General features: G+C 43.8%; 3 protein-coding genes across 3 annotated transcripts in view; 2 read left to right on the forward strand and 1 right to left on the reverse strand.

The window, feature by feature from the left end:
- Positions 1-470, reverse strand: part of Pmar_PMAR011484 (26S protease regulatory subunit S10B, putative) — a gene marked incomplete at both ends in the record, with an annotated part of 2233 nt that extends 1763 nt beyond the window's left edge. The window contains 3 exons of the mRNA XM_002773600.1: positions 1-7; positions 200-317; positions 368-470. Coding sequence (XP_002773646.1) covers positions 1-7; positions 200-317; positions 368-470 — 228 coding nt within the window. The remainder of the gene's footprint in view (positions 8-199; positions 318-367) is intronic.
- A 997-nt stretch (positions 471-1467) lies between these two features.
- Pmar_PMAR011485 (autophagy 8i, putative) lies at positions 1468-2540 on the forward strand (the record flags this gene model as incomplete). The annotated part of the gene is made up of 4 exons (XM_002773601.1): positions 1468-1547; positions 1608-1718; positions 2264-2391; positions 2440-2540. 4 exons carry the CDS (start codon positions 1468-1470, stop codon positions 2538-2540), a joined length of 420 nt encoding a protein of 139 aa, XP_002773647.1.
- A 1423-nt stretch (positions 2541-3963) lies between these two features.
- The window catches only part of Pmar_PMAR011486 (3-dehydroquinate synthase, putative), a gene marked incomplete at both ends in the record, with an annotated part of 17634 nt that continues 9904 nt past the window's right edge, over positions 3964-11693 (forward strand). The window contains 22 exons of the mRNA XM_002773602.1: positions 3964-4040; positions 4091-4163; positions 4209-4280; positions 5000-5200; positions 5366-5452; positions 5612-5696; positions 6035-6093; positions 6138-6298; positions 6451-6548; positions 6915-7009; positions 7063-7180; positions 7230-7321; positions 7423-7587; positions 8301-8394; positions 8442-8556; positions 8600-8687; positions 9097-9178; positions 9229-9341; positions 10108-10212; positions 10782-10914; positions 11125-11190; positions 11243-11346. Coding sequence (XP_002773648.1) covers positions 3964-4040; positions 4091-4163; positions 4209-4280; positions 5000-5200; positions 5366-5452; positions 5612-5696; positions 6035-6093; positions 6138-6298; positions 6451-6548; positions 6915-7009; positions 7063-7180; positions 7230-7321; positions 7423-7587; positions 8301-8394; positions 8442-8556; positions 8600-8687; positions 9097-9178; positions 9229-9341; positions 10108-10212; positions 10782-10914; positions 11125-11190; positions 11243-11346 — 2283 coding nt within the window. The remainder of the gene's footprint in view (positions 4041-4090; positions 4164-4208; positions 4281-4999; positions 5201-5365; positions 5453-5611; positions 5697-6034; positions 6094-6137; positions 6299-6450; positions 6549-6914; positions 7010-7062; positions 7181-7229; positions 7322-7422; positions 7588-8300; positions 8395-8441; positions 8557-8599; positions 8688-9096; positions 9179-9228; positions 9342-10107; positions 10213-10781; positions 10915-11124; positions 11191-11242; positions 11347-11693) is intronic.

Genomic DNA, 11693 nt, shown 5'->3' on the forward strand with positions numbered 1-11693 from the left:
GATGAACCTAAAATTAACAATGGAATCAGCAAAAGCTAACTCCAGTATCAAACGGATTAGCATATCATGTGAGTGAAGGGTCTCGTTATCCGAGACTACAAAAAACCATAACCCACGTCCGCATATATTTTCCACTCAAATTCCAACGCTGACTTTACAGAACTGTCACTATTTCTCTTCCTCCTACTACTGCTATTACCTTTCCTCATCCAACTGCTTGAGGACCTCCCCTACTATTTGTCCGACACTCTGAAGAGCCTTGAGGTGGTCCTCAGATGTCTCGAAGTCATTCTCAACCTCTTTGATTTGCTCTCGAACTGAATGCTCACCACAACCTACCCTATGCCTTCCTTCTCCCCCCTATTACGTTTCTTGCATCTAGCCTCGTATTCCCTATGTTCCTTCACTTTAGCAATATAACTGTTGATGGCCTGCTCTCGAGGGTTCGAAGTCGTAGCGGCAGCACTCATGATGACAAAAGAATCCACACCGCATACCGTAAATGCCTCAACTAAACTCCAATTAGAACCACCCGGACTATATAGGCAACAGAATGTTAGACAACTTTTTGTACGTTTTTCAAATGGTTGTTCATCACCACGTGGAGGACTCATGAGGGAAGCCATTGAAGTATGGCAGCAAATCTGGCGGCTCCGGGCTGGACTTAGGCGACTGAGAAACACAATCAAAATGGCAGCAAAAATAAGCATCTAGCTAGCAGTGGATAGCAATAGCGGGCCACCTGTAGGGGCGACAGAACTTATAAAGATCCAATACTCGAACGGAGAGATCCTTAAGCTAAGCCTCTAGAAATTCTATTGGTTTGCTCAACTGAGCTCAGGAGTTTCCGAAGCATAGTATAGAACTAGCATAGAAGTGTGCAACAAGAAACCAAAGAAAATTTTCCAAAAAATTCCGTCAGAATTTTCTTTTTTTTCACCAACATATATATTTCCCCCCCACACTGCTCGCCACTTTCTTACAGCGATAGGCTTCGGTGCAACACTTGTTCCCTCAACGGCAAGCCAAGTCGTTCGGTCGCACTTCTTACCGCACATTCGAGCAGCTACTAAGAAGACCCTATAAGAGGCCGGCCAGAGGCTGGTGACCTACCCGGTTGGCGTGAGGCTGAAGAAGCCGCCGTTTGAGACAGTGGTGGGGTCGTTGTCAAGGGAAGCTTAGCATGCTGAATTACTGGTGAAGGAGGCGCCATTGAGAAAATGACGCTTAGACGATCATGGAAGTACAAGCACCCACTACGAGTGAGTCGACAGGGGAAGTATATTTTTCTGCCGCTAAGCAGCTGATACTCACCGTGAAGAAAAAGTCAGGGAAGGAACCTGTATAGACTCATGGATCATCGTATCAGAAAAATGATACGACCATTTTCGGGCGAGCGCGTAATTTTGTGGCGCGCGGTAATATAGAACTCTTCGGCAGCCGCACATATTAAACAAGACTTCCCCAATGCCATCCAACTCTTCCCCCATGCAAGATGCTATCCCTTTCGATCGCAGGCTAGCTGAGGCTCGCCGTATCCTTCAGAAGTGAGGCCTCGTCTCTCAGGAGTATCTTTGCGCACTCGGAAGATTTCCTATTCTTCTCAGGTATCCAGACAGAGTACCAGTGATCGTGGAAAGGGCAGAACGTTCAGACCTCCCTGAGATCGAGAAAAAGAAATTTCTCGTCCCGGGGACTATGCTGTGTGGAGAGTTCAAGTAGGAAAACAAGTGCACCCCCTTTACGCGTGCCGCACTTGGAATTGATTCTGAATTTAAACAGATAGAGTCTTCTAGGGGGGGGGTCTCCAATAGGTGTATAATACATTTCGACAGCAACATTGTGAAGATCCGCGAAAAGCAATAAAGTGGCTTTTCAGCAGCATTAGAACTCTATTGAGTTCCGAGAGGGCTCATAGGAAAGAGTTTTACATCAAGATCAAATTCTGGAAGCGTTTTTGAACCCCGTGTTCATTGGATCAGTTCTGGATCGATTCTACAATCATATTGGATTTTCACCCTGGTGATATGAAAAACAAATTTCACGACTACTGCATAGCACCGCGAATATCGCGTTTTTTGCCGAGTTTCACGCCACTTCACGTAAAACGGGTGAAACTGCAATATACGTGTAAGAAGCAATTCTGGAATCGTATGTGAATATCGAAATCAGTTTATTCAACGACCCCGAAGCTTCTCCGCGGGAAGTTCATCAGCACAGCATACAACTTTTCTCGCACGAAGAGCTTCCTTATTGTTCACAGGTATATAGTGCACAAGCATATCACGCAAGCTGCGGAGAGTAACGCTTCGGAAGGTCATCGAGGTGTCCAAGGGATCTCAGCGGAACAGACAATCTACCTTTTTGTGAAGAAGAAGACACCACGAACGGGTAGGAGTGGTCGAAGGAAGGCAAATGTGATAAGTGTTGAGGTGCTAGGTTCAATGATGTCGGAGCTTTATGATGCTCATAAGGACGAGGACGGCTTTCTTTATTTGACATACTCTGCTGAGAACACATTGGGAGGCGGGGTTGAATGAAGTGGCGAAGGAGTGGTATGAGTAAATTTACCCATAATACTTTTTAAATGTTGTTCAACATTGCATGTTGTTGAAATTGCTAAAGTCTCAGCCGTAGAGGGGCTTGAGGCTCTGTAATAGTTGTTCGCATTAGTATACGTCATTTCTGAGTGGTTTGCAAGGGAGGTGGTGATGCTTTTGAGAATCTTTTGTCGAGGAGTATTTGGTGCAATGGGATGGATGGTGTTATGTCCATCTACCGTCCCAGGTTCAATCCCTTCATGAGGTATTGTCCTTCTATCGGTGATCATTAATTTTGCAGTCTCATTTACTGTTATCATCATGAAGCGTCATCAAGGCAGTACTAATGTGAAGCCCTCATTGTTGCGTTGGAGTAGATCATTGGTCGGGGGTCGAGCTCTAGCCCACAGTAGCGTCGGGGCAGATGACCTCTGGGCGAGGTCTCCGCATATAGCACTACGAAGACTCGGCTGATAGTGTATCCCTTCTCACCACAGTGTCATGTTCCTCTAGATATGCAGGGTCGGCAGTTCATCTACATCTGTAGTATCTATACACGTAATAGTAGTATAGTAGTAGTAGTAGTAGTAGTAGTAGTAGTAGTAGTGAGTACCATCGTCAAGGTAGCAAACCGGAAGATTGCACCAGGGAGGCTATTGCCAGATCATCGCAATCGCGAGGGATGACGGGACCGCTTCGGTAGTGACTGAGGTGGGCTCGTATGTTATGGAAGGAGCCAGGTTTGAGCATTGGTGGAGATGGTAATGCTGTAGGATCCTCTAATACAGGGCTCGCGCTCTCGTAGGAATACGTTGTTTGTTCTCGTGATACTGTACTTCAGTGAATATGTGGATGATGCGGCAAAGGACAATTTCGTGGCGCGTGAGAATTTCGCAGAAGTGTCATGGGAAAGCTTTCCGAGCAAAGCCTTCCGAATGCATTTTGATGTCGAAAATATGAGGGAATGAAAACATATTCCCTTTCCAGTTTGCTGTAATAGAAACTAATACAGTTGATCTCACTCTTGCTCATGTGTAATAGTCGGAATATTAGAACTATGATGAAGCCCTGTTCCCTTTGAGGAAGTTGATGACATGATGGGAGTTCTTTCTTCCTGTTGGCCGATCGAAAGAGGGTGTGGTTCGAAGGCACTACCTGTTGGAGTGATAAGGATTATAGTGGTGTTTCTAAAATGGCTTGAACTTGAGTTGGCGAGTAATGAGATGTTAAAATGCCCCTGCCAAGGATCGAACTTGGGTGTTAGCATCAGCACAAGCTTGTGCGGAGCTCCTGCATTACAGGGGTCACTTCGTGCGGTGTTCGACAACTACCACTCTGTTGGAAGGTTTCATAGCTCTAATAGAAGCTCACTTGGAGATTCTGGAACTCAACTGTTTGCAATTTTTTTCGTCAGTTTTACTTCATGTCGTCGTCAGTAGTTGCGTCAACTCGTGAAGGAGTTCCACTGCGTACTGTTAAAGTGAATACCAAGGGTGGGAGGTGAGTGATGACGGCAAACCGGTCGGAACAGAAAAGGCACTTGTGTGAAGATACGATGTAGTCGTTGGTCGAGGCATATGCACTTCACCGTTATTCAAGGAACTTGTCTCGGAAGTTTGCACAGTAAGAAAACAAATATCACTTGTTTATGCAGATGTGTTTTTTCAGGAGGAAAAGCAGCGTGTCACTAAATTCTTCGTTTTCGTTGATGCTAATTTGCTGGGCCTCAACAGTGCTTTGGTAAGTATCCTTTCTAAACTCGAGCTGTTCCACTTCTACGAAACTATCTCTGTGAATTCTAGTGCGAGAAAATATGCTTGCTTCCCTCAACTGAGCTCGTCAGTTTCCTCACTAGAAGTGTAGAAAAAATAGTTTCCCAAAATTTCCTTAGAATTTTCATATTTCCACCAACACATGTAAGTGACCATGTGCATATCTCCTTCCCACACTGCTGGATGTTGTTGCTATCCTACTCTACTTGCCGAGAATAGATCGTCCGATCGTATCATAAGAGTCTCCGCGGTTTACCGATCGCCCGAGGGCATTTTGAAGCGCCATCTAGTTTGAAAATTAGCTCTATTTTTGGTATAGTGGTATTTTTATTGATCTTTTTCATGAGAATGTATATCGTATTTTCATATGTGTATGTTTTTGTGTTTTTATATTAGAGTTTCACGACCGGTATTACGTGGAGTGGCATCGTAATACTCTGTGAAAACGCGAAATATTCCGCGGTGATATGCATTCGTCGTGAAATATATTTTCATATCACTAGGGTGAAACTCCAATGCTATTTTTTCTCAATGTTTTATCCATACATGGTATAATGGATTTACACCCTAATGATATGAAAAACACTGGTGAAAAATATATTTCACGACTACTGCATATTACCGCGAATATCGCCACTTCACGTAAAACTGGTGAAACTCCATTATCTTTCTTTTCATCTGTTGTAGGTGACCAGCATCGAGGTTGCTCTAGCTTCCATAGTAGGCGGTGATAATGTGAACCTTATGTGTATTCACAGTGGCGAGGTGGGGACAACATTGCCATTCGTCATCTCTCATCGAGGTGCTGTCTTGCAGGCTTCGAAATGTCGAGACCAGAAGGCCGAAATTGAAGATCTCTTATCACGGAAAGGCGCTGATCGTCGCGCGGTAAGCAGTGTTGAGATATGTGGTCGCCCTCCTCAGGAGTGTACAGAAACCAATAAGAATTTCCCCAAAATTTCCTCTTGGAATTTTCATACTATCACCAACACATGTAGTTGACCATGTGCATATTTCCCCCCACACTGGATCAGCACGATGGTTTTATGTCAGGTCCTGGTTGCCCTCGGTGGCGGTGTTATAGGAGATCTCATCGGTTTTGTTGCAGCATCTTATTATAGAGGAATTAGATTCATTCAGGTGACTCCGTCTCTTTTTTCTCAAGAATTTTCTCATTATATGTGAGAATTTATATACAGAAACCAAAATTCGAATTTCCCAAAATTTTCTCAAAAAAATTTCCATGACCATGTGCATATTTTCTCACATTTTTGTTATATTTTCTTTTTTTACGAGCAGGTTCCAACGACAGTGTTGTCCATGGTAGACTCCTCTGTTGGTGGCAAGACTGCAGTTGATACACAATTCGGCAAGAACCTCATAGGTGAGCATCTACTCGTTATAGAGCTTCTACTGCATATACGGATGAGAAGCAATTGTTGCGACGACCCGTTACTCGAAAAATATATGTAGATGGAATTCGCTAGGGTATTTCTGTTGTTATACTTTGTATATTGTTATGTTCTCTAGCCTATGATTTGGCCTTCCTCATCCGAGTTCTTTTTTATAGAGCTTTGGAGGGAGCATCTCTTCCGTTGGTGAACTGCGATGGTGTTGGAATATATGTTGGATTTCCTGAGCTCAGGAGTTTCCTCACTAGTCAAGAATTTCCCGAAAATTTCCCGAAAATTTCACCAATATACGTAGTTTGTGATTATTCAGGTGCTTTCTGGCAACCGATTCTCGTGGTGGCAGATATCGCCTTTCTTGATACGCTACCGGTACAAAGATTCATAACCTGCCCCCGCGCATGGATTCAGATTAGGTCCGCCAAGTCCGTTCTGGTATTGCGGAGATCGTCAAGGCTGGCATGTGCGCTCGCCCGGAGTTGTTCGCGGAGCTCGAGTCGCTACTGTCGAGCAAAGGCGTTGAAGGGCTGGTCCAAGATGATGATGAGTTTAGGGATATGATTGTTGCAGGAATTGAGTAAGTGAGGTTGCTGATTGCAACACTGGAGTTTCACCAACCTAGTGATATGAAAAAACTAGTGAAAAATATATATTTTACGACTATTGCCTTTCACCGCGTTTTACGCCACTTGACGTGAAATATCATTGTGGTGATGTTATTATTGACAGTTATAAAAGAAGTGTGGTAGAGGAGGATGAGAGGGACAAAGGCCTACGAAACGAGCTCAACTGGGGGCATACAGTTGGCCATGCTATCGAGGGAATGGGTAAGAGGAGTTTCAATGCCGAGTTGCGAGTGTACTCACCGTGTTGACCTCTGGATGTTGACGAGAAGCGAGGATTCATTTCATGGAAAAATGATTGAGTTTATGTTATCCAATTTTTTAATATTTTATCTCATAGTCTATTTATCATTAATTTTTTTCTCATAATTTTCTTGCCTTTTTATTTACTTGCTGGTGTTTTAGTTCTTTTCTTTAGTCTCTTTATTGAATTTCGAATATTTTATTACTTTTTTTAGTCTTTTTTATTTCGAAAATTTCATTACTTTTTTGTCTTTTTAGTTAATTTCGAATATTTTATTACTTTTCTTTTGTCTCTCTGTTGGTATTTCTACATAGAGTTTCTATCAGGTGTCACGGGGCTACATCACGGGGAATGTATATCGATTGGGATGGTCTACGAAGCCATGGCGCTGAGAGCTCAAGGGCAGCTTTCGAATGTTGCCGTGAGTCGGACCTAATCCGTATCTTACGTGCATGAACCTAAGATTCTCTCTAGGTACAACGTTTGGAGAAAGTATTGAAGTGCTGTGATCTTCCCACAGTGCTGCCGCCTGGTGCAGAGGAGAATCGAGAGGAGCTTATGAGGCGTATGAAACGCGATAAGAAAAATAGAGGTGGCCAACGGAACTTGATATAACCGCTTATTGGTGGTTCCCCGTTCAGGCGGAGCGATACATGTTGTTGATGTGAGGGACATAGGAAGGTGTGAGGGCGACAGTAGGACGGTGCCGGTGCCTGATAGGATACTCAAACGGGTAAAAATGATCGGACGATTTTACACGGGTTAAAACAACCAAGTTAGGGAGTTTTTGTCTCATACCACTCCTGGTTCAACTTGATGAATGAGTTGTCTCAGGTCTTGTCTTCTGCGGTGACCATCTCGGGGTCAGCGCTGGTGAAGTCTGGACAGAAGTTGGGTCCATCGGGTGGTGGAGTTTTGGAGCTCCCTGGTTCGAAGTCTATATCCAATAGGGCGCTGGTCTTGGCAGCTCTGGCTGAAAAGCCTGGAGGAAAGTGTCGGGTGAGTGGCTGGTCGTGGGATGGGATAGTAGTTGTTGTAGTGTGAGGGAAGATAGACATGATCAACTACGCGAGTCGGTGAGAATATGGAAATGCTGAGGAAATTCGGGGAGATCGTTGTTGGGTTTTATACCAGTTCTAGTCGAATAAGAGTATAAACTGGTATAGTTAGTGGAGATTCAATTCAATTGAAAAAACCGAACATATATGCCAGCACTTTGAGTCGTTGAGAACTGGCATGCAGTGACTCCGTATTAGCGTCATCTTGGAGGGAATATAGGCTCGCTTTCCTCAGCTGAGTTGGAAAGTTTCATCACAGATTATGGAAGTTCGGGTAGAAACGTATAGAAACTAATAAAATTTTCCCGCGATTTTCATCAACACATGTAGTTGACCATGTTCCGCACTGAACGTCATTGATAGGAGTCGGTGTGGTTCAATGATTACGCGGAATTTTTGGTGCGGTCTCGAAATAGGTATTGTCTTTATCACTTAGCTCGAATGAGGTCCGAAGTGGCCTATAGTACATCTCTATGGTGTTACTAGAAATGACTTTATTAATAGAAGTTTGCATGTTTTTACAGTAGAAATCGTCGAAACATGGTCGGTGGAAATTATTTTTTTCCGAAAAAAAAGTGATAAAATTATCATAAATTCGGTGAATCGAAATGGTGTAGTAATAAATAGTCTCGAGTAAAATAGAATGAGTTTAAGGTCTTCAACCTTACCCCATCTGAGGACATCAGGGTGATGCTGGCTGCCTTGTCCAAGTTGGGAGTAGACGTGAAGTACCTCTCGGAAGGTCCAGGTGGGCCGAGACTCGACTGCTGGCCATTCCGTCTTCTTTTGTTGCAGAGTCTGGTCTCAATGTGGAGCTGAGATGTCCTGGAGGTTCCTTGACGTTATTGCACGATACGGCTAAGGCGGGTGTCACCACTGTGTGGGTGGAAAACGCTGGGACTGTTGCGAGGTAGGACGTGTTTGTGAGTCTATTTCGGGATGCTATACGATAGGTTTATCACGCCGTTGTTGGGGTATTTGGTGGCTACTTGTAAGGACCCGTCAGCAGCAGTAGTGGTGGACGGCAATGAGAGGATGAGAGTAAGGGGTTACTTCTTATGGGATGAGGGATGTTCGAACAAGTGTGGTATTTAGAGATAATATATTATGGATTAACCAGTAAATAACAGGGCATATAGACATGATTGTATAATTGTTTTTAGTATACAGTATAATACACTGGAGTTTCACGCGTTTTATGTGAAGCGGCGTAACACTCTATGTGGAAAAGGCGATATTCGCGGTATGAAGTGAATTGGAAACACTTGTAGTGAACAACATAAAAATGGTTGTCAACGTCCTTATTAACAGTCCTTATTAACAATATTGAAGTGTCTGATAATATATCCTTATTTAGTATTTGCATATGAGTAAGTTGAAGTCTACTTAGTCGATATTAGCAACATTCTTTAATAGGAAGTAACTATGTGTCGTTTTATATTCTGGTTAGGTTCGGCCAGTTGAAGACTTGGTGAACTGCATGCAACGAGCTTTCAAAGGGGTCAGGGTTGACTATGTTGGTCCGACACAAGGTAGCGGCGGCCTCCTTGGCAGAGGTCTTCACCATAGTAACATGTGTTAGGTTGTTTGCCCTTGAAGATCACCAAGGCTCGGAAGAGGTCTGTTGCTGATGCCTCGGAAGGCTCTCAGACCTCCTCTGGTTTCCCCTGTGGGACGGTAGATCTGTCCAGCAAGGTGAGGTTATTATCGAGGAAATTATATGAGGCGTATTTGCTGTGGGCCTGTTAGTTCGTTGAAATAATTTCTCAGAAAAATTGTACCAGAGATATAGTATAGATGGGCAGCGTAACGCCTTTTTACAGTTCACCTTACGGTGTGCGTAACGTTAGCAGTTTACGGGTTACGGAAAGGCCTTACGACTCTACGGTTGATGCTGAACTGCTTTTTTAGAATTTTGGCGAAAGATTTGTTGTAATGCACTCCACGTTAGCTCAAATAGTTGTTAAACTCATTTTTTGTGTGGCTCGGATTCAACCGAACCGTTGAGAGAGTATTATTCGGTTTTGCATTTACCACTCGTCTCCTTTGCAAATTCCGTCCGTTTTACTCCCAGGCTGGCCTCATCTACGGATTCGCATTCACATGAAATAGATTTAGCGACTTGAATGATCAATCCTCGTTTTGCAACCCGTTACGGCGCCGTGATTTCACGGTACGGGGCTTGACTCGTAACTGTAAGAGTGAGCCGTAACGTAACTCTGTTTATCGATGAGATATACATACTATTTGGGAAGAGCGTAGTTTATTATTCTGCCAAAGTATGCAGACATATTGGTATTATGCATATATTTTTTAGTATAAAAATACTCGAAATCACATCAACAGCTCGAGTTCCGTAACTTCATCTTAATATGTAACATCCCATGTGAAAACTCAATGTGAAACTAAAAAACTACGAAAACGCAATATGAAACTCCATCTTAATGTGAATGTAACTCAGGTCTCATCCCAGTTCGTGTCGGGAATGCTGTTGGTGTCAAGTTTGGCTAGGGGAGGGGAGGAGGAGGGGTTTACTCTGCGGTTGGAGGACACTCGCGGGGGCAAGGTGGGTCTATTTTTTCCTTATTACGATAGTGGAGTTTCACCACCCTAGTGATATGAAAAACACTAGTGAAAAACATACTTCACGACTACTGCAGGCCGCGAATATCGCGTTTTTCACCGAGTTTTACGCCACTTCATGTGATACGGGTGAACCTCCGTTGTATATATCATTGACATTATAGTGGCATACAGGGATTATGGTAAAAATGATAAATATTCAACAATGAGATATAACGGTGATAATAATGGAGTTTCACTCCCGTTTCACGTGAAGTGACGTAATACACTTTGTGAAGAACGCGATATTCGCGATATGTTAAGTGAATTGAAAATGCTTCGCAAATCACACCAGAAACGCCATCCCGTTTCACGTGAAGTTTTCACGGCACTGCACGTGTTTTTCGCGTTATCCACTGCTCACATGTGTTTTTTCGCGGAAGTGAAATGTGTTCTTACTAGTGTTTTTCATATCACGGGTGGAACTCCAATCTATATATATGGCCCTATGTGGTTATAAACATGAAATGTTAATACGCAGTGGAATCTCCTTATTACTGTTGCCGTCGTCAGGCAGTGTCGCAGCCCTATATAGACATGACATGTCGAGTGATGGAGGAGTTTGGGGTTAAGGCACTCCCAGAGACTGACTCGGATGGTCGTCTCTACTATAAGGTAGCTGCTGGCCAGAAGCTGGTGGCACCTGGTAAGCGGTGTGGAAAGATATGCATATGGTCAACTAGATGTGTTGGTGAAAATATGGAAATTGTGGGGAAATTTTTGGGAATTTTCTTTGGCTATTATACAGTTCTAGCCAAAATATCGTGTGGATCTTTATAAAGTAGTAAGGAAATTCACGAGCTCAGTTGAGGAAATCGATCATATATTTCCACGCTGTGTAGGGGATCTTTGATAGGCACGTATAGGGTGGAGGCTGACGCCTCAGCCGCGAGTTACCCTCTGGCCATTGCTGCTGCTACCGGTGGGTGTGAAGGGCGTCTAGGGGTCTGCCTATATGAGAGGCTTGCGGTCAGGTTGCGAGATTACTGTGAATTTGCCGTACCAGAGTTTGGGGAGTCGGCCTGTGCAAGGGGAGACACTTTTTGTGTCGAAGATTCTGAAACCGATGGGATGCCAGGTGGAGAGGCACGAGGAGGGTTGGACTACAGTCAAGGGTGAGTTGAAGTCAATGCTACCATCACTTGGAAGTGAACTGTGGTTAAAAAGTACAACTGCAATGATAGCGATGCAATCGTTTTATTTAAGGCATGAGTATTTATCGATGCTATCATACAGTAGCGATATAATCGCTCGCTCAAGAGATCACGACCAGTGTGGGAGTATGTGTTTGGTTTCCTCAACTCAGCTAGCAAATTTCCTCACTACATTTTGAAAATCCAGACGATTTTGGGTAGAAGTATCCGCTACTTCAGAATTTCCACATTCCCAGCAACACATGTAGCTGGCCATGTGCATACATCCCAC

This window comes from Perkinsus marinus (genome assembly GCF_000006405.1).
Source record: "Perkinsus marinus ATCC 50983 genomic scaffold scf_1104296958712, whole genome shotgun sequence".
NCBI classification, from domain to species: domain Eukaryota; phylum Perkinsozoa; order Perkinsida; family Perkinsidae; genus Perkinsus; species Perkinsus marinus.